General features: G+C 48.0%; 1 protein-coding gene across 3 annotated transcripts in view; it reads left to right on the plus strand.

Annotated features, from left to right (window-relative positions):
• Positions 1–323: 323 nt before the first annotated feature.
• LOC135526034 (phosphatidate phosphatase LPIN1-like) overlaps positions 324–24272 on the plus strand; it is a 43402-nt gene continuing 19453 nt past the window's right edge. For 2 of the 3 annotated variants that reach the window (XM_064954062.1, XM_064954064.1), the window contains exons 1-3: positions 6243–6440; positions 11556–11756; positions 12285–12380. In XM_064954062.1, the coding sequence (XP_064810134.1) occupies positions 11565–11756; positions 12285–12380 (288 nt within the window). In that variant the 5' untranslated portion in view covers positions 6243–6440; positions 11556–11564. Of the gene's footprint in view, positions 397–6242; positions 6441–11555; positions 11757–12284; positions 12381–24272 lie in introns of those variants that run through there. The other variant, XM_064954063.1, reaches the window with a different exon arrangement.

The raw sequence follows: 24272 nt of genomic DNA on the forward strand, positions 1-24272 counted from the left end.
ACTAAGAGTCTCTCAGTCAGAGCTGCTCTCCCTATTTGACCCTAACCCCTTACCTGACCCCTATCTATCCTATACCTCCCTCAGGAGTCATATACGCATTCTGGGGAGGCCCGGGGACATTAGATTCTCCTCCCTCTTGGCTATCACACAATGACCAACCATTCTAACAGTTCCTAGAAACACTGCACATGTGTATTCTGTTCCAACTCATGTCCCGCAGGGCTCTTTTGATGCCAGATAAATTACTGTTGGCTGTTTTGTAATAAATGGCTGTTTCGTAATCGGGAGACAGGGGCTGCATGCACACACACATGCAAGCACGTGCACACACACAGCTCACCCCTGAGTTATCCTTTACATTGGGCCCCAATTCCTGCAGAAACTGCTACTACTTCTGTGAGTATTTTCCTTAAGTATTTTTTTTTTTACCTTAAGGAATAGTTTTCCCTTAGCTATGGGAATTGTTTAAGGGTGTTGCATAGAGCCCCTCAAACATTTCCTTGGCTAAGGGCGTCTTTTAAGGGTTTTACGGTAATTTGAAGGACCTGTGGTCGAAAGAGTCCCTGGTCACAATGTAGACGACCTGATTCACTGACTGAATTTCTAATCAAAGAGAGCACATTTATTTGGGGAGGTCGAAATGTAGAAATTCTACATTCAAGACAGGAGAAAGAAATTGACACGGAAAATAGTAAAACGTGTTTCTTTTAGTTTATTTTTTTGTTTCTATTACTTTCTAGCATTTCAAGCTAATTCACAGTGGATGTAGCTAGCGCTACAAGCTCTCACAGTCTCACGTCAGAATTAGACGTTCACCCATGTTTTCCAGACGTCAAATTTCAAAGTGTTTTAAGGTTAAGTTTATGCATTAAAATGATCGGACATTTTTTGAATTTGGCCTAAAATGGCATACCCAGATCTAACTGCCTGAAGCTCAGGCCCTGAAGCAAGGATATGCATATTCTTGATACTATTTGAAAGGAAACACTTTGACATTTGTGGATATGTGAAAGGAAGGTTGGAGAATATAACACATTAGATCTTGTTGAAGATAATACAAAGAAAAAAAAAACATTTTTTTGTATCATCATCTTTGAAATGCAAGAGAAAAGTCATAATGAATAATTCTAGCCCATGCGCAATTTAGACTTTGGCCACTAGATGGCAGCACTGTATGTGCAAAGTTTTAGATTGATCCAGTGAAGTATTGCATATCTATTCAAAATCTTGTATCAAGACTGCCCAAATATGCCTAATTAGTTTATTCATAGATTTTCAAGTTCATAACTGTGCACCCTCCTCAAACAATAGCATGGTATTATTTCACTCTAATAGCTGCTGTAAATTGGACGGTGCAGTTAGATTAACAAGAATTTAAGCTTTCTGCCTGTATGAAATATGTCTGTCCTGGGAATTTTTTTTGTTTCTTGCAACCTCATGCTAATCACATTAGTCTACGTTAGCTCAACCGTCCCATGGACGGGACACCGATCCTGAAGAAGTTTTAACTATGAACTTTTTAGGTTAGGGATAAATTGAGCAATTAACTCAGAATTCTTAAGTTAGGAACCAATATACACAGGCAGTTAGGAAAGCTAAGGCTAGCTTTTTCAAGCAGGAATTTGCATCCTGTAGCACAAACTCCAAAAAGTTCTGGGACACTGTAAAGTCCATGGAGAATAAGAGCACCTCCTCCCAGCTGCCCACTGCACTGAGGCTAGGAAACACTATCACCACCGATAAATCCACTATAATTGAGAATTTCAATAAGCATTTTTCTACGGCTGGCCATGCTTTCCACCTGGCTACACCTACCCCGGTCAACAGCCCCGCACCCCTCACAACCCAAGCCTCCCCCATTTCTCCTTCACCCAAATCCAAATAGCTGATGATCTGAAAGCTGCAAAATCTGGAACCCTACAAATCGGCCGGGCTAGACAAACTGGACCCTCCCTTTCTAAAATTATCTGCCGAAATTGTTGCAACCTCTATTACTATCCTGTTCAACCTCTCTTTTGTATCGTCTGAGATTTCCAAAGATTGGAAAGCAACCGCGGTCATCCCCCTCTTCAAAGGGGGGGACCCTCTAGACCCAAACTGCTACGGACCTATAACTCTCCTACCCTGCCCTTCTAAGGTCTTCGAAAGCCAAGATAACAAACAGATTACCGACCATTTCAAATCCTACCGTACCTTCTCCGCTATGAAATCTGGTTTCAGAGCTGATCATGGGTGCACCTCAGCCCCGCTCAAGGTCCTAAACGATATCATAACCGCCATCGATAAGAGACAATACTGTGCAGCCGTATTCATCAACCTGTCCAAGGCTTTCGACTCTGTCAATCACCATATTCTTATCGGCAGACTCAACAGCCTTGGTTTCTCTCCATCGATTGCCTCGCCTGGTTCACCAACTTCTTCTCTGATATAGTTCAGTGTGTCAAATCGGAGGGCCTGCTGTGTCTGACCTCTGGCAGTCTCTATGGGGGTACCACAGGGTTCAATTCTCGGGCCGACTCTCTTCTCTGTATACATCAATGATGTTGCTCTTGCTGCTGGTGATTCTCTGATCCACCTCTACGCAGACGACACCATTCTGTATACTTCTGTCCCTTCTTTGGCTACTGTCTTAACTAACCTCCAGACGAGCTTCAATGCAATACAACTCTCCTTCCGTGGCCTCCAACTGCTCTTAAATGCAAGTAAAACTAAATGCATGCTCTTCAACCGATCGCTGCCCGCACCTGCCCGCCCATCCAGCATCACTACTCTGGACGGATCTGACTTGGAATAAGTGGACAACTACAAATACATAGGTGTCTGGTTAGACTGTAAACTCCCCTTCCAGACTCATATTAAACATCTCCAAGTCAAAATTAAATCTAGAATTGGCTTCCTATTTCGCAGGAAAGCATCTTTCACTTATGCTGCCAAACATACCCTCGTAAAACGTACCATCCTACCGATCCTCGAATTTGGCGATGTCATTTACAAAATAGCCTCCAACACTCTCCTCAACAAATTGGATGCAGTCTATCACAGTGCCATCCGTTTTGTCACCAAAGCCCCATATACTACCTACCACTGCCTTACTTGTACGCTCTCGCTGGTTGGCCCTCGCTTCATACTCGTCGCCAAACCCACTGCCTTCAGGTCATCGTAGTCTTTGCTAGGTAAAGCCCCGCCTTATCTCAGCTCACTGGTCACCATAGCAGCACCTACCCGTAGCACGCGCTCCAGCAGGTATATCTCACTGGTCACCCCCAAAGCCAATTCCTCCTTAGACCGCCTCTCCTTCCAGTTCTCTGCTGCCAATGACTGGAACGAACTGCAAAAATCACTGAAGCTGGAGACTCATATCTCCCTCACTAGCTTTAAGCACCAGCTGTCAGAGCAGCTCACAGATCACTGCACCTGTACATAGCCCATCTGTAAATAGCCCATCCAACTACCTCATCCCCATACTGTATTTATTTATCTTGCTCCTTTGCACCCCAGTACCTCTACTTGCACATTCATCTTCTGGACATCTACCATTACAGTGTTTAATTGGTGTGTTGTAATTACTTCGCCACCATGGCCTATTTATTGCCTTACCTCCCTTATCTTACCTCATTTGCACACAATGTATATATACTTTTTTCCCTACTGTATTATTGACTGTATGTTTGTTTATTCCATTTGTAACTCTGTGTTGTTGTATGTGTCGAACTGCTTTGCTTTATATTGGCCAGGTCGCAGTTGTAAATGAGAACGTGTTCTCAACTAGCCTACCTGGTTAAATAAAGGTGAAATAAAACAAATACAAATTAAAAAGGTTAGGCATTAACTCCAATGGTTAAGGTAAGGGTAATGGCTTGGGATAGGCTTAAATCTAAAATATTAAAAACAACTTTCTATCGCTGAATTTGAATATGCAACCTTTGTGATCAGAGGCTTATGCCCATTCCCCATCCACAATGCTCTAGCAAAACCGAAACCTACTTGAAGGCAACAGCGCTCCCTGATGCCCCTAGTGGCTGGTTTCCATGTAATTTCCGGACATCCTCAGACACGGATGGATGTCGAAAGCTGACTTGTATCACTGGTGGCCTGCCTGAGCTAGCTAGCCAGCAGCTTTCTAGCCATGGGTTGTGCACCTTCCATTGTCTAGCTAAGTAGCTAGCTAGCTAGTGGATGTTTTCCTTTTGAAACCAGGTCAGAGGAAAGCAACATTCACCTCCACAAATGTTATTTACATTGATATCCATACAAAATGAAGCACTTTTAAGGGACCTCATGGACACCCTTAACATTTTTACTTAATGTCAGGAGGAAATTCACCTTAAAATGTTTTGTGCGACTGACTTAAAGTTAAGGAAACTTCAAGGGAAAGATGAGAGGGAAATGAACTTAAGATGCTTTATGTAACCGGGCCCAGAGCCTTATTTCCCCTCTGGCAGCCCAGCACTCACAATGCCCAGGGTTACTCAGGGAAGAGGGAAGACGTGCTGTCATGTCATAATGAGTGGAATTCTGGCGTGTTCTTGGAATTCTGAGCAACAACAACGTAGCTTGCTGTGTTTGGACAGGATGAGGACTTGATACTCCGAGTGCATAAATCAATCTGTGTCTGAAATCAAGGTGGGGCACGCCAAGAGTACGCCAAAACAGTTGCATGCCAATGTTAATGTTTTTAGAAAGACAAATTACTTCAGTTTTGTTGTTGGCTGGATTTGTATACTGAGAAAGGAACAATTGCTATGGGAACAAAAAATGTACAGTTTACATACTCACTCACTCCTTCTCGTGTGTCTGTGTGTGTGCGCGCGTGCGTGCAGGGGTGTGTGTGAATGCCAGAGTGCATGTGTGGTTTTTGAGGTACACTCAAGCATGTCCCTGTGCCGGTACTTGCAACTTTAGTCACCAGAGTTTCCTTGAGGACTCGCACAAGTTATGGCTGTATCTACTAAATCACATTGCTCATTGAAACAAGCTTCAGGGCTCTTCCACCCTCGTCGTCTTTTTAGCCACTTCTTACTCTCGCTCTGCCGCCCCGTAGAGCCCATCGGCACCTGCAACAAACCAGGCCCTGCCTGAGTACAGGTGCTTTTTCAGTGTGTCACTTCATGAGTAGAAGAAAGGAAAAGAGGCACGGCCCCTGGCTTGAAGTACTGTCATTACAGCTACTGTAAATATGCCACTTGGCCTGCCCTGCCCAGTCCTAGTTCCCATTGTAAACACTTTATTGCTATGTATTGCATTTCTGGGAATTCTCACCTATAGGCCTGTTGGATTCTATAGAAAAGTGTTTATTTGCGTAGTTGGTGACAGGTCAATGGATGCATTGCCAGGCATCAGGGTTCGGGGAGTAAATGATTACAACAAAAACCTGTATCTGTAATCAGTTACGTTACTAGCAGAAATATTGTAAACGGATAACAGATACTTTTGAAAGACTAGAGGATTACTTCTTGGATTACTTTTAAATTCAGAAAGGATGTTTTGCAAAAAATACATTATGACACCTTTCTGCTTTCTCAATGACATTCAATTCAGCGTTGACAATCGGCGCAGGTTTAAGTTTGTTCCACCTGAGCAAGTCTGACCACAAGTCAGAGACCACATCAGAAAGGCGTGGTGGGGAAAGTAATCCAAAAGTATCGGAAAGTAAATAGATTACGTTACTGAGTTTGGCTGATCGAGAAATGATGTTATTGATTTACAATTTTGGACAGGTAACTAGTAACTGTAACAGATTACATTTAGAAAGTAACCTACCCAACCCTGCCAGGCATGCAGCCATATATACAGGCTGGCTTCTGTCACAGGTTATATCATTTCATTGCTGACAAGACATAGTAGGTAAGCAAAGAAGCTTTGCTATTGGATGAAGGAGTCACCTCACCAACAGCTGTATTCTCCGTAACCCTGGTGATATTTACACTGATATGAATATCTTCTTACATCTGTGGAGGACATTACACAATGACTTTTAGTCTGCCAACCGGACTACACCCCCCTCTTCCCTACCTCGCTTTTAACGTTCTGAAAATATGTCAATTCACCTCTTCAACTGAAGAAATTATAGCCTATATGGGTTAGCCTACTGATCTGAGATTTAACGACACTGTCCAATACACGTGTTACTCTGTAGCTCGTGGGCCAGTACTGTTATGTGTGGGCTGCTGCGGGGTTCTACCATTGGTTCCCATGGAGGGTTTTACGCCGTGCTACGTCACCAGCCGAGTATAGGGAGGGTTGTTTTTCTCTCCAGTGACAAGAGGAGTATCTGCACCGGGCTTTAGCACACGGCCAAGCGGAAGATCAAATGACGGAAAGGTTCCGTTCGCTATTACAATGTAATAGTTGAATTGGAATAAGAAACGCAGATTTACCGACACAGCGGAAGACATTTGAATGGCTAAAACACTTTGAACCGACTATTCGTCGTCAATAATGTACGTATGAATGCGATTGTGAATCCTAGGCTATTTATCCATATGATATTCTTCTAGTTTCGGTGTAATTTCTTATCGACAGATAGCTGCACCCAGATCATCTCTGCATGAGTTATTATTAGCCTCGTTTCCCTTTTTTTATATGAATCAATTGCCAGGCGTTATGGCAAGGACCGCTTCATATAACCTACAGACTACACTTATGTTCATAATTGCGTTGATGCAATGGAGATTGAAATAGGCTATGGTCATAAACAACGGCTCATTTCCCCAAAGTTGTTATTTACGCATTCTAAACTGGGCGGAATGTGAAGGATTCTGTGTCCGGGGTGTTTTATATAAACAGCTGTTTGTGTTAGGTCATGCTTGTCGACTGCTGCAGTAGCTGTGTTATGCATCAGCATATCTCGCAATTAACCTAGAATATATTTGTAAACATATTTTAAATACTGTAGGTTGATGAGGACCAGTGTTGGACAAACATGGGCCACCTGAATATGTTCTCTACCCAGTTCATGGCCATTTTATTTAGAAACCTTGACTGCCAGACTGCTTTGGATGGGAAGTCACATGACTTCTACTCAGTGGCGAAGGGAAGTGGGATACCTCGTCAGTTGTACAACTGAATGCATTCAACTGAAATGCGTCTTCCACCTTTAACCCAGCCCCTCTGAATCAGAGAGGTGCGTGGGGGCTGCCTTAATCGCAATCCACGTCTTCGGCTCCGGGGGAACAGTGGGTTAACTGCCTTGTTCATGGGCAGAACGACAGATGTTTACCTTGTCAGCTCGAGGATTCGATCCGGCAGCCGTTCGGTTACTGGCCCAACACGTTAACCACTAGGAGTAAAGTACTTAAAGGAAAAATAATGTTGCATTATCATGATGATGTGGCAATTTGCTTCTTTAAAATGTAATATCTAGAAAACTTGACAGGAAAACAGTTTGGGACTGTATCAACAGTGGACTAATGAACAAAAATAGTTTTCCTTAAATTAAAAATAGGCCTACTTTAAAGTACTACTTACCTATATATATTTTTTATATCTGTACTTTACTATTTATATTTTTGACAGCTTTTTCTTTTGCTTCACTACATTCCTAAAGAAAATACTGTACTTTTTACTCCATACATTTTCCCTGACACCCAAAAGTATTCATTACATTTTTAATGCTTAGCAGGACAGGAAATTTGTCAAATTCTGTGAATTAAAAAAACAAGAACAAACATTGTCTGGTTTGCTTAATATAAGGAATTTGAAATAATTTATACATTTACTTTTGATACTTAAGTATATTTAAAACCAAATACTTTTAGACTTTTACTCAAGTGGTATTTTTACTGGGTGACTTTCACTTTTACTTGAGTCATTTTCTATTAAGCTATTTTTTTACTTTTACTCAAGTCAATGTCAATTGAGTACTTTTTCCACCACTGTATATAAATAAGATCCTTCACCCTCATGATTTGCATAAGGTATGAGTTGATCCTATGTGCTTGTACTTCTACCCAGAACTGACATTGTATTGTGAGTAGAGGTCGACCGATTATGATTTTTCAACGCCGATACCAATACCAATTATTGGAGGACTAAAAAAAGCCAATAGCGATTAATCGGCCAATTTTTATTTTTTTATTTGTAATAATGACAATTACAACAATACTGAATGAACACTTATTTTAACTTAATCTAATACATCAATAAAATCAATTTGGCCTCAAATAAATAATGAAACATGTTCAATTTGGTTTAAATTATGCAAAAACAAAGTGTTAGATAAGAAAGTAAAAGTGCCATATGTGCCATGTAAGAAAGGTTGTAGTTATTATAGGAATTATAGGACTATTTCTCTCTATATCATTTGTATTTCATTAACCTTTAACTATTGGATGTTCTTATAGGCCCTTTAGTATTGCCAGTGTAACAGTATAGCTTCCGTCCCTCTCCTCGCCCCTACCTGGGCTCAAACCAGGAACACATCGACAACAGCCACCCTCGAAGCAGCGTTACCCATGCAGAGCAAGGGGAACAACCACTCCAAGTCTCAGAGCGAGTGACATTTGAAATGCTATTAGCGTGCACCCCGCTAACTAGCTAGCCATTTGACATCGGTTACACCAGCCTCATCTCAGGAGTTGATAGGCTTTAAGTCATAAACAGCGCAATGCTTGACGCACAATGAAGAGCTGCTGGCAAAACGCATGAAAGTGCTGTTTGAATGAATGCTTACGTGCCTGCTGCTGCCTACCACCGCTCAGTCAGACTGCTCTATCAAATCATAGACCGTTCTGTATTTTAGGTGGCATCCATTAGTCTAAATATTCCTGTTACATTGCACAACCTTCAATGTTATGTCATAATTACGTAAAATTCTGGCAAGCGGCCCAAACTGTTGCATATACACTGACTCTGCATGCAATGAACGCAAGAGAAGTGACACAATTTCACCTGGTTAATATTTGCCTGCTAACTTGGATTTCTTTCAGCTAAATATGCAGGTTTAAAAATATATACTTCTGTGTATTGATTTTAAGAAAGGCATTGATGTTCATGGTTAGGTACACGTTGGAGCAACGATACGCACCGCATTGATTATATGCAATGCAGGACACGCTAGATAAGCTAGTAATATCATCAACCATGTGTAGTTAACTAGTGATTATGATTGATTGATTGTTTTTTATAAGATAAGTCTTATGCTAGCTAGCAACTTACCTTGACTTACTGCATTTGCATAACAGGCAGTCTCCTCGTGGAGTGCAATGAGAGGCAGGTGATTAGAGCGTTGGACTAGTTAACTGTAAGGCTGCAAGATTGAATCCCCCGAGCTGACAAAGTGAAAATCTGTCGTTCTGCCCCTGAACTAGGCAGTTAACCCACCGTTCTTAGGCCGTCATTGAAAATAATAATGTGATCTTAACTGACTTGCCTAGTTAAATAAAGATTAAATAAAAGGTGTAAAAAAAACAACTAATCGGCCAAATCGGTGTCCAAAAATACCGATTTCCGATTGTTATGAAAACTTGAAATCGGCCCTAATTAACCGGCCATTCCGATTAATCGGTCGACCTCTAATTGTGAGTGTAGTTTATTTTACTGTGGGATATACCCTGGGCCAATACTGTGTGTCTTTTGATTGGTTGGAAACCAGGAAGCAGGTTCATGTCCTTGAGGGGGAAGTGGAGGAAACTCTTGAGCTGAATGAGTTCCCCTGTTAACACATGGTCTGTTTTTCTATTAGTGGGGATGGCAGAACGTGTGGGGAGTGGGGGTTGGGTAATCAGGTAATTGTCCTGAAATGCCACTGATACTGGGTATAGTGCGGCAGGTAGTCCAGCGTTTAGAGTTTTGGGCCAGTAATCGAAAGGTTGCTAGTTTGAATACCTGATCCTACAAGGTGAAAAATGTGCCCTTGTGCCCTAACCCTGTAAAACAACACATTTCACTGCCCCTATCTGGTGTATGTGACAATAAAAACATCATTTTAGGGGGAGTCTTGTCAGTTGTCACACTGAGGGAGAGAGACGCGCGTGTGTGTGTGTGGGGGGAGGGGAGGAGAGTGAGACCTTATGCTTCCATTGTTTGAGTACTGTTTAGGGTATCTTAGTCAAGGATTTACTGTTTGATCGAGTGCAAAGATTAGATCTGTTAGTTTCAGAAGCTAATACAAAAACGTTTTCAGAAAATGACAACAATGTGAAAAACAGGATTCATAGATCCAAGCAGCTATACTTTACCTCAAAATATCTGTTCTCCAACATCTAACTTTGCCTGTTCTATTCGTCCTTGAACATAGACTATCAGGTGCCCAGGCATGAAGTAAACACTTAGTAGGTCTGTCTCTCTGTGGTTGATGATGTCTGTCGAGTCTATTCGATAGATAGCCCTCTCTGAGAGCCTGGTAATTGAGAGGTGTTACGAAATAATGATCATCGGTCAGGAGAGCTGACAGGATATTAAGCCATCTGTCCAGAAGGCACGTGTGTGTGCGCGTGCTAGACTCCACTCAGCAGAAACTGTGTCGGGATAATAAGAACAGAGTTTACAGCCAACAAAGTAAACTCACTGTTTCGTGAGATGTCGTTCTCCCTTTTGCAATTGGTACGATATGTTACGAATCCAATTTGTACTTTGTTACACATTTGTTGTGCTTAAGATCCCGGAGTGCGTCTTTAACTCTGACTTCCACGTAAACCATGCACACATGTCAAAGGGAGATTTGCACCCAAATAATTGTAGGTGTGTGGTCAAGACTTCTACAGAACACGTTGTCTCTGTCTTTTGCCCTGTTAGCGAAGCGCCTTTTGTCTATCCTACATGAATAATTAGGTCTGAATCCTAACTTCGTTCACATTGGGCCTCCGGTGAAACGGTTTCCTCTCCCTCCCCAGGGCCCTGTTGGTAATTCGAGGACATTAGTGTTGCTGCCTGCCTGTGACTGAGACACTGGCATGCTGATTAATCCCCTTTCAGATGCCAGTGCAGCGGAGGGCACTGTGCTCCAAGTGTCTGTGCGTGACTGTGCGTGTCTGTGCGCGTCTGTGCGTGTCGGTGCGTGTCAGTGCGTGTAAGTGCGTGTCTGTGCGTGTCAGTGCGTGTCTGTGCGTGTCTGTGTGTGTCAGTGTGTGATATGCAGAGTGTAGGCACGTGTTTCAATGAGAACGTCATTGTGTTTATTTGGAGGGGAGGAGTTAGGATCTCAAGCACCTTCAGCCATACAGCCTCGGTTTAGTCAGAGTTGTCTGCTGAATATAGCTTTCCATTACAATGCAACTCCAGCTCCATTCTGCTGCATCTTCTGCACAGGGCCGTGGGACTCGGCAGAGGGCTTTTGAGACACGGTTGGTTGCTTTTCAGCATTATTGTGATAAACGCATCAGTAAAAAGCCTTATAATGACCTGATGTGAGGGGAATGAGGATGGTGGGTCAGAGTGGAATGTGAATCACAGTCAGAGGGTCGGGGGAACATAATCCAGCTGATCCAGCCAAATTTCCCAAGGCATTCACGGCACTCTGGTATATCATGCTATTACTCGACAGGATCATCAAGAATGAGAGATTTGATGTATTTCCCTCTTCCTCTCTCCCCCTCCACCCTCTCACCCTCCCTCAGTCTCAGACCATGAACTACGTGGGCCAGTTGGCGGGCCAGGTGTTTGTGCAGGTGAAGGAGCTGTACCGGGGCCTAAACCCGGCCACCCTGTCAGGCTGCATCGATGTCATCGTGGTACGGCAGCCCGACGGCACCCTGCAGTGCTCGCCCTTCCACGTCCGCTTCGGCAAGATGGGCGTGCTGCGCTCCCGTGAGAAAGTGGTGAGAGGACAAGGGAATGGGGGGGGGGGGGAGAATCTGGGTAAAGGGGCACTGGGGCAGAGGACATACGGTAATAGAGAGTGATGGGTGTTAACAGTACTGGCAAGAGGGAGGGAGGGGGTCCTCCTGGCCCAGTTTGATATGGAAGTTACCAGAGAAATAGGAGGATGAGAGAAAGAAGAAAATGGATAAATTAAAAAAAAATTTAAAGAAGGAGAGTTGGACGGGAGAGATGGTTGGAGAGGCAGATAAATGCCGGGAAACAGAGAACGTTTTTTAGATGGGGATGGGGAAGTGGAGATGGGGATGTAGGAATACAGAGAGACATTAAATGTAGAGCAGAGGGAAGGAAGTGATTGAGGGTAGAGCGGAGGAAAGGAAGTGATTGAGGGTAGAGCGGAGGAAAGGAAGTGATTGAGGGTAGAGCGGAGGAAAGGAAGTGATTGAGGGTAGAGCGGAGGAAAGAGAGAGAGTGCGATAGAGTGGGATAGAGAGCTATAGTGATGGCTGGTTTCCTCTGTGTATCAGGTGGACATAGAGATCAATGGAGAGCCTGTGAGTCTACAAATGAAGCTGGGGGAGAACGGAGAAGCCTTCTTCGTCAAGGAGACAGAGAACACACTGGTACGTACCGTGTGACACACACACACACACACACACACACACACACACACATATAACCATGGCTAGAAACAGCACCCATATTGTTCACAGGACAACATATGCTGAATGTCACTCAGCACAAAACCTAAAGAGAGAGAGAGTGCGAGAGAGAGAGAGTGAGAGAGAGAGAGAGAGAGAGAGAGAGAGAGAGAGAGAGTAGAAGAAGTAGCCAAGTGAATTGATGTAACGTGATCGTACTTCTTAACTCTCTGGCGTTGTGTTTTTAAAGAAAGGACTGTACAGCCAGCGGTCCCAGTTGATTGGTGTTTATTCTGATGAAAGACACAAGGAAACACATTAGAGGTGCAGGACAACAGTATGCTGAAGGCTGTAGATTCGTGATTCATTCTTTAACATGCAAATAATATATATCTATATATAGATGTGTGTGTGTGTGTGTGTGTGTGTGTGTGCAAGCGGTGGGTCACTTTCTGAAATAGTGCATTTTATTTACGTATTTACAATGTGTACAACTTCCTATATCAGGAAATGTAAATAGTGGACTCGTACATATTGTAAATATGTAAATAGTGGACTCGTACACATTGTAAATATGTAAATAGTGGACTCGTACACATTGTAAATATGTAAATAGTGGACTCGTACACATTGTAAATATGTAAATAGTGGACTCGTACACATTGTAAATATGTAAATAGTGGACTCGTACACATTGTAAATATGTAAATAGAAAGCACTATTTCAGAACGTGACCCATCGCTTTCATGTCAATATCAAACAGGGAAGAATTGACGTTCTCAATCTCCCCCTAGCTGCAAGCATAGCCAATCACATAACACCTTATTGACATCTGACTTGAACCAACCAATAGAAATACAGAAATATTGCAGTGGCATGAGGAAACATATCCAACCCTGTTAGACTGACTTGGTGTGTGTTCAGTAATGTGAACGGTGCTTTTTGGAAACAAACCGTGAGGACACATGCTGTAACTGGATCCTAGACAGGACGGGAACAGAATGGACCCCTTACCCCGCCAAGGCCACACACACAACCCGGCCAAGAACCATGAAGAATCTATGAAAAGGTCACAGGTTCATGCCAAAAAGGTTTCAGGCAGAATCTCAGTGATGTGATCTCACACAGTATGAAGTGATGCAACAGTCATGCTTGCACACACACACACACACACACACACACACACACACACACACACACACACACACACACACACACACACACTAAGCCATGCGTACTAAATCATGTGCCAGTGTGAACTTTGTGGCACCGTCTTATGCCGATACAGACAACAGGAGGAGCGAAATAATCTTTTAATAGATGACATTTACTACGATCCGCAAATTGAAAGTCAATTCGTAACCATTAGTAGGGGATTCCCAGACTGAATCGTTTTGTTTGATGTACAGTCTACAGAGGTGTGTTCTTATTGTCAATCATTTATTCATCTAGTATGTGGCTCTCAGAGTAGCTGCTACACCCAGCTCCCAGCCTTTAGTTATAACATCACGCAGGAGAGAGGAGGAGAGGGCAGTCATAATCTGGGGTTTAGATTCATAGGGCTGTCGTGACTGTCTGAGTCAGACTTCGATCCATACCATGGTCCCATTTCCCTCCACCCCTCTTTCCTGATTTACTTCTGTCTTTTCCTGTCTCCTCTCCTTCTGTCTCCTTCCACCCCTCTCCTCTCCTTCTGTCTCCTTCCTTCCTTCCACCCCTCTCCTCACCTTCTGTCTCCTTCCACCCCTCTCCTTCTGTCTCCTTCCTTCCACCCCTCTCATCTCCTGTCTCCTTCCACCCCTCTCCTCTCCTTCTGTCTCCTTCCACCCCTCTCCTCACCTTCTGTCTCCTTCCTTCTACCCCTCTCCTCACCTTCTGTCTCCTTCCTTCCACCCCTCTCCTCTCCTTCTGTTTCCTTCCACCCCTCTCCTCACCTTCTGTCTCCTTCCTTCCACCCCTCTCCTCTCCTTCTGTCTCCTTCCTTCCACCCCTCTCCTCTCCTTCTGTCTCCTTCCTTCCACCCCTCTCCTCGACTTCTGTCTCCTTCCTTCCACCCCTCTCCTTACCGTCTGTCTCCTACCAGCCCTCTCCTCACCCTCTGTCTCCTTCCAGCCATCTCCTTACCGTCAGTCTCCTTCCACCCCTCCACTCTTCTCCTCTTTCCTCCTCTCCTCCCTCCTCTCTTCTCCTCTCTCCTCCTCTCTCCTCTCTCCTCCTCTCTACTCCTCCCTCCTCTCTCATCTCTCCTCTGTCCTCCTCTCCTCCCTCCTCTCTCCTCCTTCCTCTCTCCTCCCTCCTCCCTCTGCTCTCCTCCTCTCCTCCCTCCTCTCTCCTCCTTCCTCTCTCCTCCCTCTGCTCTCCTCTCTCCTCCTCTCACTTCCTCTCCTCCCTCCTCCTCTCTCCTCTCCGCTCTTTCCTCTCTCCTCCTCTCCTCCCTCCTCTCTCCTCTCTCCTCCCCTCTCCTCTCTTCTCCTCTCTCCTCTCTCCTCCCTCCTCCCTCCGCTCTTCTCCTGTCTCCTCCCTCCTCTCTTCTCCTCCCTCCTCCCTCCACCCTTCTCTTCTCGCCTCTTCTCCTCCCTCCTCTCTCCTCCTCTCTCCTCCTCCCTCCCTCCCTCCTCTCCTCTCTCCTCTCTCCTCCCTCCTTCCTCCGCTCTTCTCCTCTCTCCTCCTCCCTCCTCTCTCCTCCTCTCTCCTCTCTCCTCCTCTCTCCTCCTCTCTCCTCTCTCCTCCTCTCTCCTCCCTCCTTCCTCTGCACTTCTCCTCTCTTCTCTTCTCTTTCTCCCTCCTCCTCACTTCTCCCTCCAGTCTTGTCCTCTCTTTTCTCCCCCCTCCTCACTTCTCCCTCCAGTTTTCTCCTCACTTTTCTCTCACTCCTCCCTCCTCTCTTCTCCTCTCTCCTCTCTTCTCGCTCCTCCCTCCGCTCTCCTCCTCTCTCCTCCCTCCTCTCTCCCCTTTCCTCCTCTCCTCCTCTCCTCTCTCTTCTCTCCTCCTCTCCTGCCTCCTCTCCTGCCTTCCCCTCTCTCCTCCATCCTCCCTCCCCTCTTCTCCTCTCTCCTCTCTCCTCCCTCCTCTCTCCTCTCTCCTCCCTCCTCCCTCCGCTCTTCTCCTCTCTCCTCCTCTCCTCTCTCCTCTCTCCTCCCTCCTCCCTCCTCTCTCCTCCTCTCTTCTCCTCTCTCCTCCTCTCTCCTCGCTCCTCCCTCCGCTTTTCTCCTCTCTCTTCCCTCCTCTCTCCTCCTCTCTCCTCCTCTCTCCTCGTCTCCTCCCTCCTCTCTTCTCCTCTCTACTCCATCCTCCCTCCGCTCTTCTCCTCTCTCCTCCTCTCCTCCCGCCTCTCTCCTCTCGTTCCTCCGCTCTCCTCCCTCCGCTCTTCTCCTCTCTCCTCTCTCTCCTCCCTCCTCTCTCCTCCCTCCTCTCTCCTCCTCTCTTCTCCTCTCTCCTCCCTCCTCCCTCCGATCTTCTCCTCTCTCCTCCCTCCTCTCTCCTCCTCTCACCTCCCTCCTCCCTCTGCTCTTCTCCTCTCTTCTCTTCTCTTTCTCCCCCTCCTCACTTCTCCCTCCAGTCTTCTCCTCTCTTTTCTCCCCCCTCCTCACTTCTCCCTCCAGTCTTCTCCTCACTTTTCTCCCCCTCCTCACTTCTCCCTCCTCTCCTCTCCTCTCTCCATCATCCCTCCGCTCTTCTCCTCTCTCCTCCTCTCTCCTCCTCTCCTCCCTCCTCTCTCCTCCTCTCTCCTCTGGTTCCTCCTCTCTCCTCCCTCCGCTCTTCTCCTCTCTCCTCCTCTCCTCCCTCCTCTCTCCTCCCTCCTCTCTCCTCCTCTCTTCTCCTCTCTCCTCCCTCCTCCCTCCGATCTTCTCCTCTCTCCTCCTCCTCTCTCCTCCTCTCACCTCCCTCCTCCCTCTGCTCTTCTCCTCTCTTCTCTTCTCTTTCTCCCCCCTCCTCACTTCTCCCTCCAGTCTTCTCCTCTCTTTTCTCCCCCCTCCTCACTTCTCCCTCCAGTATTCTCCTCTCTTTTCTCCCCCCTCCTCACTTCTCCCTCCTCTCCTCTCCTCTCTCCATCATCCCTCCGCTCTTCTCCTCTCTCCTCCTCTCTCCTCCTCTCTCCTCTCTCCTCCTCTCTCCTCTCTTCTCCTCTCTCCTCCCTCTGCTCTTCTCCTCTCTCCTCCCTCCTCTCTCCACATCTCTCCTCTCTCCTCCTCTCTCCTCCCTCCTCTCTCCTCCTCTCTCCCCCCTCCTTCCTCTGCTCTTCTCCTCTCTTCTCTTCTCTTTCTCCCTCCTCCTCACTTCTCCCTCCAGTCTTGTCCTCTCTTTTCTCCCCCCTCCTCACTTCTCCCTCCAGTTTTCTCCTCACTTTTCTCTCACTCCTCCCTCCTCTCTTCTCCTCTCTCCTCTCTTCTCCTCTCTCCTCGCTCCTCCCTCCGCTCTCCTCCTCTCTCCTCCCTCCTCTCTCCTCTTTCCTCCTCTCCTCCTCTCTCCTCCTCTCCTGCCTCCTCCCTCCTCTCTCCTCCCTCCTCTCTCCTCCTCTCTCCTCCTCTCCTCCCTCCTCTCTCCTCCTCTCTCCTCTGGTTCCTCCTCTCTCCTCCCTCCTCCCTCCGCTCTTCTCCTCTCTCCTCCTCTCCTCTCTCCTCCCTCCTCTCTCCTCCTCTCTTCTCCTCTCTCCTCCCTCCTCCCTCCCTCCACTCTTCTCCTCTCTCCTCCCTCCTCTCTCCTCCTCTCTCCTCCCTCCTCCCTCTGCTCTTCTCTCTTCTCTTCTCTTTCTCCCCCCTCCTCACTTCTCCCTCCAGTCTTCTCCTCTCTTTTCTCCCCCCTCCTCACTTCTCCCTCCAGTCTTCTCCTCTCCTTTCTCCCCCCTCCTCACTTCTCCCTCCTCTCCTCTCCTCTCCTCTCCTCTCTCCATCATCCCTCCGCTCTTCTCCTCTCTCCTCCTCTATCCTCCTCTCCTCCCTCCTCTCTCCTCCTCTCTCCTCTGGTTCCTCCTCTCTCCTCCCTCCTCCCTCCGCTCTTCTCCTCTCTCCTCCCTCCTCTCTCCTCCCTCCTCTCTCCTCCTCTCTTCCCCTCTCTCCTCCCTCCTCCCTCCGCTCTTCTCCTCTCTCCTCCCTCCTCTCTCCTCCTCTCTCCTCCCTCCTCCCTCTGCTCTTCTCCTCTCTTCTCTTCTCTTTCTCCCCCCTCCTCACTTCTCCCTCCAGTCTTCTCCTCTCTTTTCTCCCCCCTCCTCACTTCTCCCTCCAGTCTTCTCCTCACTTTTCTCCCCCTCCTCACTCTCCCTCCCTCTCCTCTCTCCATCATCCCTCCGCTCTTCTCCTCTCTCTTCCTCTCCTCCTCTCCTCCCTCCTCTCTCCTCCTCTCCTCTCTCCTCCTCTCTTCTCCTCTCTCCTCCCTCTGCTCTTCTCCTCTCTCCTCCCTCCTCTCTCCACATCTCTCCTCTCTCCTCCTCTCTCCTCCCTCCTCTCTCCTCCTCTCTCCCCCCTCCTTCCTCTGCTCTTCTCCTCTCTTCTCTTCTCTTTCTCCCTCCTCCTCACTTCTCCCTCCAGTCTTGTCCTCTCTTTTCTCCCCCCTCCTCACTTCTCCCTCCAGTTTTCTCCTCACTTTTCTCTCACTCCTCTCTTCTCCTCTCTCCTCTCTTCTCCTCTCTCCTCGCTCCTCCCTCCGCTCTCCTCCTCTCTCCTCCTCTCCTGCCTCCTCCCTCTGCTCTTCCCCTCTCTCCTCCATCCTCCCTCCACTCTTCTCCTCTCTCCTCCTCTCTCCTCCTCTCCTCCCTCCTCTCTCCTCTCTCCTCCTCTCTCCTCCCTCCCCCCTCCGCTCTTCTCCTCCTCTCCTCTCTCCTCCCTCCTCTCTTATCCTCTTCTCCTCTCTTCTCTTCTCTTTCTCCCTCCTCCTCACTTCTCCCTCCAGTCTTGTCCTCTCTTTTCTCCCCCCTCCTCACTACTCCCTCCAGTTTTCTCCTCACTTTTCTCTCACTCCTCCCTCCTCTCTTCTCTCTCCTCTCTTCTCCTCTCTCCTCGCTCCTCCCTCCGCTCTCCTCCTCCTCTCTCCCTCCCTCCTCTCTCCTCTTCCTCCTCTCCTCCTCCTCCTCCTCTCCTGCCTCCTCCCTCCCCTCTCTCTCCTCCCTCCTCTCTCCTCCCTCTCTCCTCCTCTCCTCCCTCCTCTCTCCTCCTCTCTCCTCTGGTTCCTCCTCTCTCCTCCCTCCCCTCCCTCCGCTCTTCTCCTCTCTCCTCCTCCCTCTCCTCTCTCCTCCCTCCTCTCTCCTCCTCTCTTCTCCTCTCTCCTCCCTCCTCCCTCCGCTCTTCTCCCTCTCTCCTCCCTCTCTCCTCCTCTCTCCTCCCTCCTCCCTCTGCTCTTCTCCTCTCTTCTCTTCTCTTTCTCCCCCTCCTCACTTCTCCCTCCAGTCTTCTCCTCTCTTTTCTCCCCCTCCTCACTTCTCCCTCCAGTCTTCTCCTCTCTTTTCTCCCCCCTCCTCACTTCTCCCTCCTCTCCTCTCCTCTCTCCATCATCCCTCCGCTCTTCTCCTCTCTCCTCCTCTCCTCCCTCCTCTCTCCTCCCTCCTCTCTCCTCCTCTCTTCCCCTCTCTCCTCCCTCCTCCCTCCGCTCTTCTCCCTCTCTCCCTCCCTCCTCTCTCCTCCTCTCTCCTCCCTCCTCCCTCTGCTCTTCTCCTCTCTTCTCTTCTCTTTCTCCCCCTCCTCACTTCTCCCTCCAGTCTTCTCCTCTCTTTTCTCCCCCCTCCTCACTTCTCCCTCCAGTCTTCTCCTCACTTTTCTCCCCCCTCCTCACTTCTCCCTCCTCTCCTCTCTCCATCATCCCTCCGCTCTTCTCCTCTCTCTTCCTCTCTCCTCCTCTCCTCCCTCCTCTCTCCTCCTCTCTCCTCTCTCCTCCTCTCTTCTCCTCTCTCCTCCCTCTGCTCTTCTCCTCTCTCCTCCCTCCTCTCTCCACATCTCTCCTCTCTCCTCCTCTCTCCTCCCTCCTCTCTCCTCCTCTCTCCCCCTCCTTCCTCTGCTCTTCTCCTCTCTTCTCTTCTCTTTCTCCCTCCTCCTCACTTCTCCCTCCAGTCTTGTCCTCTCTTTTCTCCCCCCTCCTCACTTCTCCCTCCAGTTTTCTCCTCACTTTTCTCTCACTCCTCTCTTCTCCTCTCTCCTCTCTTCTCCTCTCTCCTCGCTCCTCCCTCCGCTCTCCTCCTCTCTCCTCCTCTCCTGCCTCCTCCCTCTGCTCTTCCCCTCTCTCCTCCATCCTCCCTCCACTCTTCTCTTCTCTCCTCCTCTCTCCTCCTCTCCTCCCTCCTCTCTCCTCTCTCCTCCTCTCTCCTCCCTCCCCCCTCCGCTCTTCTCCTCCTCTCCTCTCTCCTCCCTCCTCTCTTATCCTCTTCTCCTCTCTTCTCTTCTCTTTCTCCCTCCTCCTCACTTCTCCCTCCAGTCTTGTCCTCTCTTTTCTCCCCCCTCCTCACTTCTCCCTCCAGTTTTCTACTCACTTTTCTCTCACTCCTCCCTCCTCTCTTCTCTCTCCTCTCTTCTCCTCTCTCCTCGCTCCTCCCTCCGCTCTCCTCCTCTCTCCTCCCTCCTCTCTCCCTCTTCCTCCTCTCCTCCTCTCTCCTCCTCTCCTGCCTCCTCCCTCCCTCTCTCCTCCCTCCTCTCTCTCCTCCTCTCTCCTCCTCTCCTCCCTCCTCTCTCCTCCTCTCTCCTCTGGTTCCTCCTCTCTCCCTCCCTCCCTCCCTCCGCTCTTCTCCTCTCTCCTCCTCTCCTCTCTCCTCCCTCCTCTCTCCTCCTCTCTTCTCCTCTCTCCTCCCTCCTCCCTCCGCTCTTCTCCTCTCTCCTCCCTCTCTCCTCCTCTCTCCTCCCTCCTCCCTCTGCTCTTCTCCTCTCTTCTCTTCTCTTTCTCCCCCCTCCTCACTTCTCCCTCCAGTCTTCTCCTCTCTTTTCTCCCCCCTCCTCACTTCTCCCTCCAGTCTTCTCCTCTCTTTTCTCCCCCTCCTCACTTCTCCCTCCTCTCCTCTCCTCTCTCCATCATCCCTCCGCTCTTCTCCTCTCTCTCCTCCTCTCCTCCCTCCTCTCTCCTCCTCTCTTCCCCTCTCTCCTCCCTCCTCCCTCCGCTCTTCTCCTCTCTCCTCCCTCCTCTCTCCTCCTCTCTCCTCCCTCCTCCCTCTGCTCTTCTCCCTCTCTTCTCTTCTCTTCTCCCCCTCCTCACTTCTCCCTCCAGTCTTCTCCTCTCTTTTCTCCCCCCTCCTCACTTCTCCCTCCAGTCTTCTCCTCTCTTTTCTCCCCCCTCCTCACTTCTCCCTCCTCTCTCTCTCCTCTCTCCATCATCCCTCCGCTCTTCTCCCTCTCCTCCCTCCCTCTCTCCTCCTCTCCTCCCTCCTCTCTCCTCCTCTCTCTCCTCTCCTCCCTCTCCTCTCTTCTCCTCTCTCCTCCCTCTGCTCTTCTCCTCTCCTCCTCCCTCCTCTCTCCACATCTCTCCTCTCTCCTCCTCCTCTCTCCTCCCTCCTCTCTCCTCCCTCTCCCCCTCCTTCCTCTGCTCTTCTCCTCTCTTCTCTTCTCTTTCTCCCTCCTCCTCACTTCTCCCTCCAGTCTTGTCCTCTCTTTTCTCCCCCTCCTCACTTCTCCCTCCAGTTTTCTCCTCACTTTTCTCTCACTCCTCCCTCCTCTCTTCTCCTCTCTCCTCTCTTCTCCTCTCTCCTCGCTCCTCCCTCTGCTCTCCTCATCTCTCCTCCTCTCCTGCCTCCTCCCTCCGCTCTTCCCCTCTCTCCTCCATCCTCCCTCCGCTCTTCTCCTCTCTCCTCCTCCTCTCCTCCTCTCCTCCCTCCCTCTCTCTCTCTCCTCCTCCTCTCTCCTCCCTCCCCCTCCGCTCTTCTCCTCCTCTCCTCCTCCTCCCTCCTCTCTTCTCCTCTTCTCCTCTCTTCTCTTCTCTTTCTCCCTCCTCCTCACTTCTCCCTCCAGTCTTGTCCTCTCTTTTCTCCCCCCTCCTCACTTCTCCCTCCAGTTTTCTCCTCACTTTTCTCTCACTCCTCCCTCCTCTCTTCTCCCTCTCCTCGCTCCTCCCTCCGCTCCTCCTCCTCTCTCCTCCTCTCCTGCCTCCTCCCTCCGCCCTTCCCCTCTCTCCTCCATCCTCCCTCCGCTCTTCTCCCTCTCTCCTCCTCTCCTCCTCCTCCCTCCCTCCTCCTCTCCCTCTCCCTCCTCCTCTCCTCCCTCCCCCTCCTCTCTTCTCCTCCCTCTCCTCTCTCCTCCCTCCTCTCTTCTCCTCTCTTCTCCTCTCTTCTCCTCTCTCCTCTCCTCTCTCCTCTCTCCTCGCTCCTCCCTCCGCTTTTCTCCTCTCTCTTCCCTCCTCTCTCCTCCTCTCTCCTCGTCTCCTCCCTCCTCTCTCCTCCCTCCTCCCTCCTCTCTTCTCCTCTCTATTCCATCCTCCCTCCGCTCTCCTCCTCTCTCCTCCTCTCTCCTCCTCTCCTTCTGCCTCTCTCCTCTCGTTCCTCCTCTCTCCTCCCTCCTCCCTCCGCTCTTCTCCTCTCTCCTCCTCTCCTCCTTCCTCTCTCCTCCCTCCTCCCTCCTCTCTCCTTCTCTCTTCTCCTCTCTCCTCCCTCCTCCCTCCGCTCTTCTCCTCTCTCCTCCCTCCTCTCTCCTCCCTCCTCCCTCTGCTCTTCTCCTCTCTTCTCTTTCTCCCCCATCCTCACTTCTCCCTCCAGTCTCCTCCTCTCTTTTCTCCCCCCTCCTCACTTCTCCCTCCTCTCCTCTCTCCATCATCCCTCCGCTCTTCTCCTCTCTCCTCCTCTCCTCCCTCCTCTCTTAATAACAAAGAATCACTGTAGAGCTTCTATTTCCCTGACAGTGATTGTTTATCTTTTCCACATCCAGTCGGTTCTTCATTTTACAGTGTGTGTCTTGGTTGGACTGTAAAGATCTTGTTTCTCCTAGCCCTCTGGGAATAATCTCCCTCCTAAACATAGCTGTCCCTCCTCCGCCCCACTGAAAAAACAACCCTATTTATGCAGTCCACACACACGGCTGAGAGATAGATGGGAGGGGTTGAGTGGAGCTGAAGAATGGGACTAAAAACAAACAAAAATAACTATTGTAAAATATACTGTGTCTGTCAAATGTATATAGTATGTATAAGCTGGAAGTAGAGGCCTAAGAGTTGTTGTCCGTTAGTTTACTCCAATTAGGGGAGGGATGGTAGGGTTAGGGGAACATAATAAAGGAAAATATATTTCAATATATTTAAACTCCCGTTCAAAAGTTTGGGGTCACTTAGAAATGTCATTGTTTTTTAAAGAAAATAACATTTTGTTGTCCATTAAAATAATATCAAATTGATCAGAAATACAGTGTAGACATTGTTAATGTTGTAAATGACTATTGTATCTGGAAACGGCTGATTTATTTAATGGAATATCTACATAGGCGTACAGAGGCCCATTATCAGCAACCATCACTCCTGTGTTCCAATGGCAGGTTGTGTTAGCTAACCCAAGGTTATCATTTTTAAAAGGCTAATTGATCATTAGAAAACCCTTTTGCAATTATGTTAGCACAGCTGAAAATGGTTGTGCTGATTATCCAGTATAAACTAATATATAGGATGGTATCAAATATTCCATTCCCTCCATTCCAGCCATTATTCTGAGCCGTCCTGCCCTCAACAGCCTCCACTGGTCTGTAAGTTGTTGTTCATATGTGTATGTTTGAATTTGGTGTCAATTTGTTTTATAATTTAAAAAATATTATAATTATAATATTATAACAATTTTTTTTTTAGGAATGACATGTTCCTGTTTGGGTTGTGCTATAGTTTAGATTAGGTGGATGCACTCAACTCAATCAAATCAATGTAAATAAAGAGGTGGTTGAAAGTTGCTATATAAGCCAAGGAGTAATCCACATATAGACGTTGGACAGGCCCAAGACGTGATGCAGTTTTAGTCGAAATAATGGTGTTAATTTCATGTATTTTATTTAGTGGTGTTGAGGCAGGATTGCATTCCAGTAGGATGAGTTGAGTGTGATGTAGGTTTCAGGGTCAGGGTATTAAGTGAAAGGATGTAACCTGACATGTTGTGCCCAGAGCGCTAGCTGCTAATACGTCTGTGTCTGTACAGCCATGAATGTAGTCTGCTGTTAGCTTCTCTGTAGACATGTGCGTTGGACAGCACGTGCCCTTGTGTGTGTGATAGTATGCATTGTGGGCAGTGTTAGTTTGGTGCTAACTGTAGTAGCCTTAGGGTCTTAAATTGCAAATGTAAACACACTATGCAAGATTGTAGACACACACTGCGCTCCTAGTGTATTTCCTTAGCAGAGAAAATCTTTACTATCTGTATGTGTTCCTAAACCCAAACCCACAGATACCTCTCACGGCTAGACCTTCGAATGATACACAGTACTGCAGAGTGCTGCAGCTGCAACCTAGTTTACTGCAGATCAGGACTATTCAACGACCTGCCTAGAGGGCCTATTACTACTGCTAATCTGTACCTGATTGGCTAATTGGCTGATTCATGTCACTAATTGGCCAGAGAGCCAGTGGTGGGTATTCATGGATGCCAAGGGAATCAGGCTTCCCCCAGAAATTAACCCTATACAAAAAAAGAAAAGAAAAACATGTAAAATAATTTATTTAGCCTCTCTGTGTTTCATTAAGCCTCTCTGTGTCCTTCAATTTGCAAGTGGCTGAACGTATCTCACAGGAGAAAGCTTCAGACTGAGTGAAACAGCGCCCCTCTGTCTCATTATGTGTAGCGCATCTATCTGATGCTGTCTGGCCAAAAATAGTATGACATTGTTGATGCCCATAGCATTGAATACAAGGGAAGCCGGTGAGCATTTGGCATCCCTTGATACATTTTTTTTTCAAAGAATAGCCAGTCAGGGTTGAGCTAAACTGAGCAAGCTCAATTGTGAATGG

Source organism: Oncorhynchus masou, chromosome 32 (assembly GCF_036934945.1).
Source record: "Oncorhynchus masou masou isolate Uvic2021 chromosome 32, UVic_Omas_1.1, whole genome shotgun sequence".
In the NCBI taxonomy this organism is placed as follows: domain Eukaryota; kingdom Metazoa; phylum Chordata; class Actinopteri; order Salmoniformes; family Salmonidae; genus Oncorhynchus; species Oncorhynchus masou.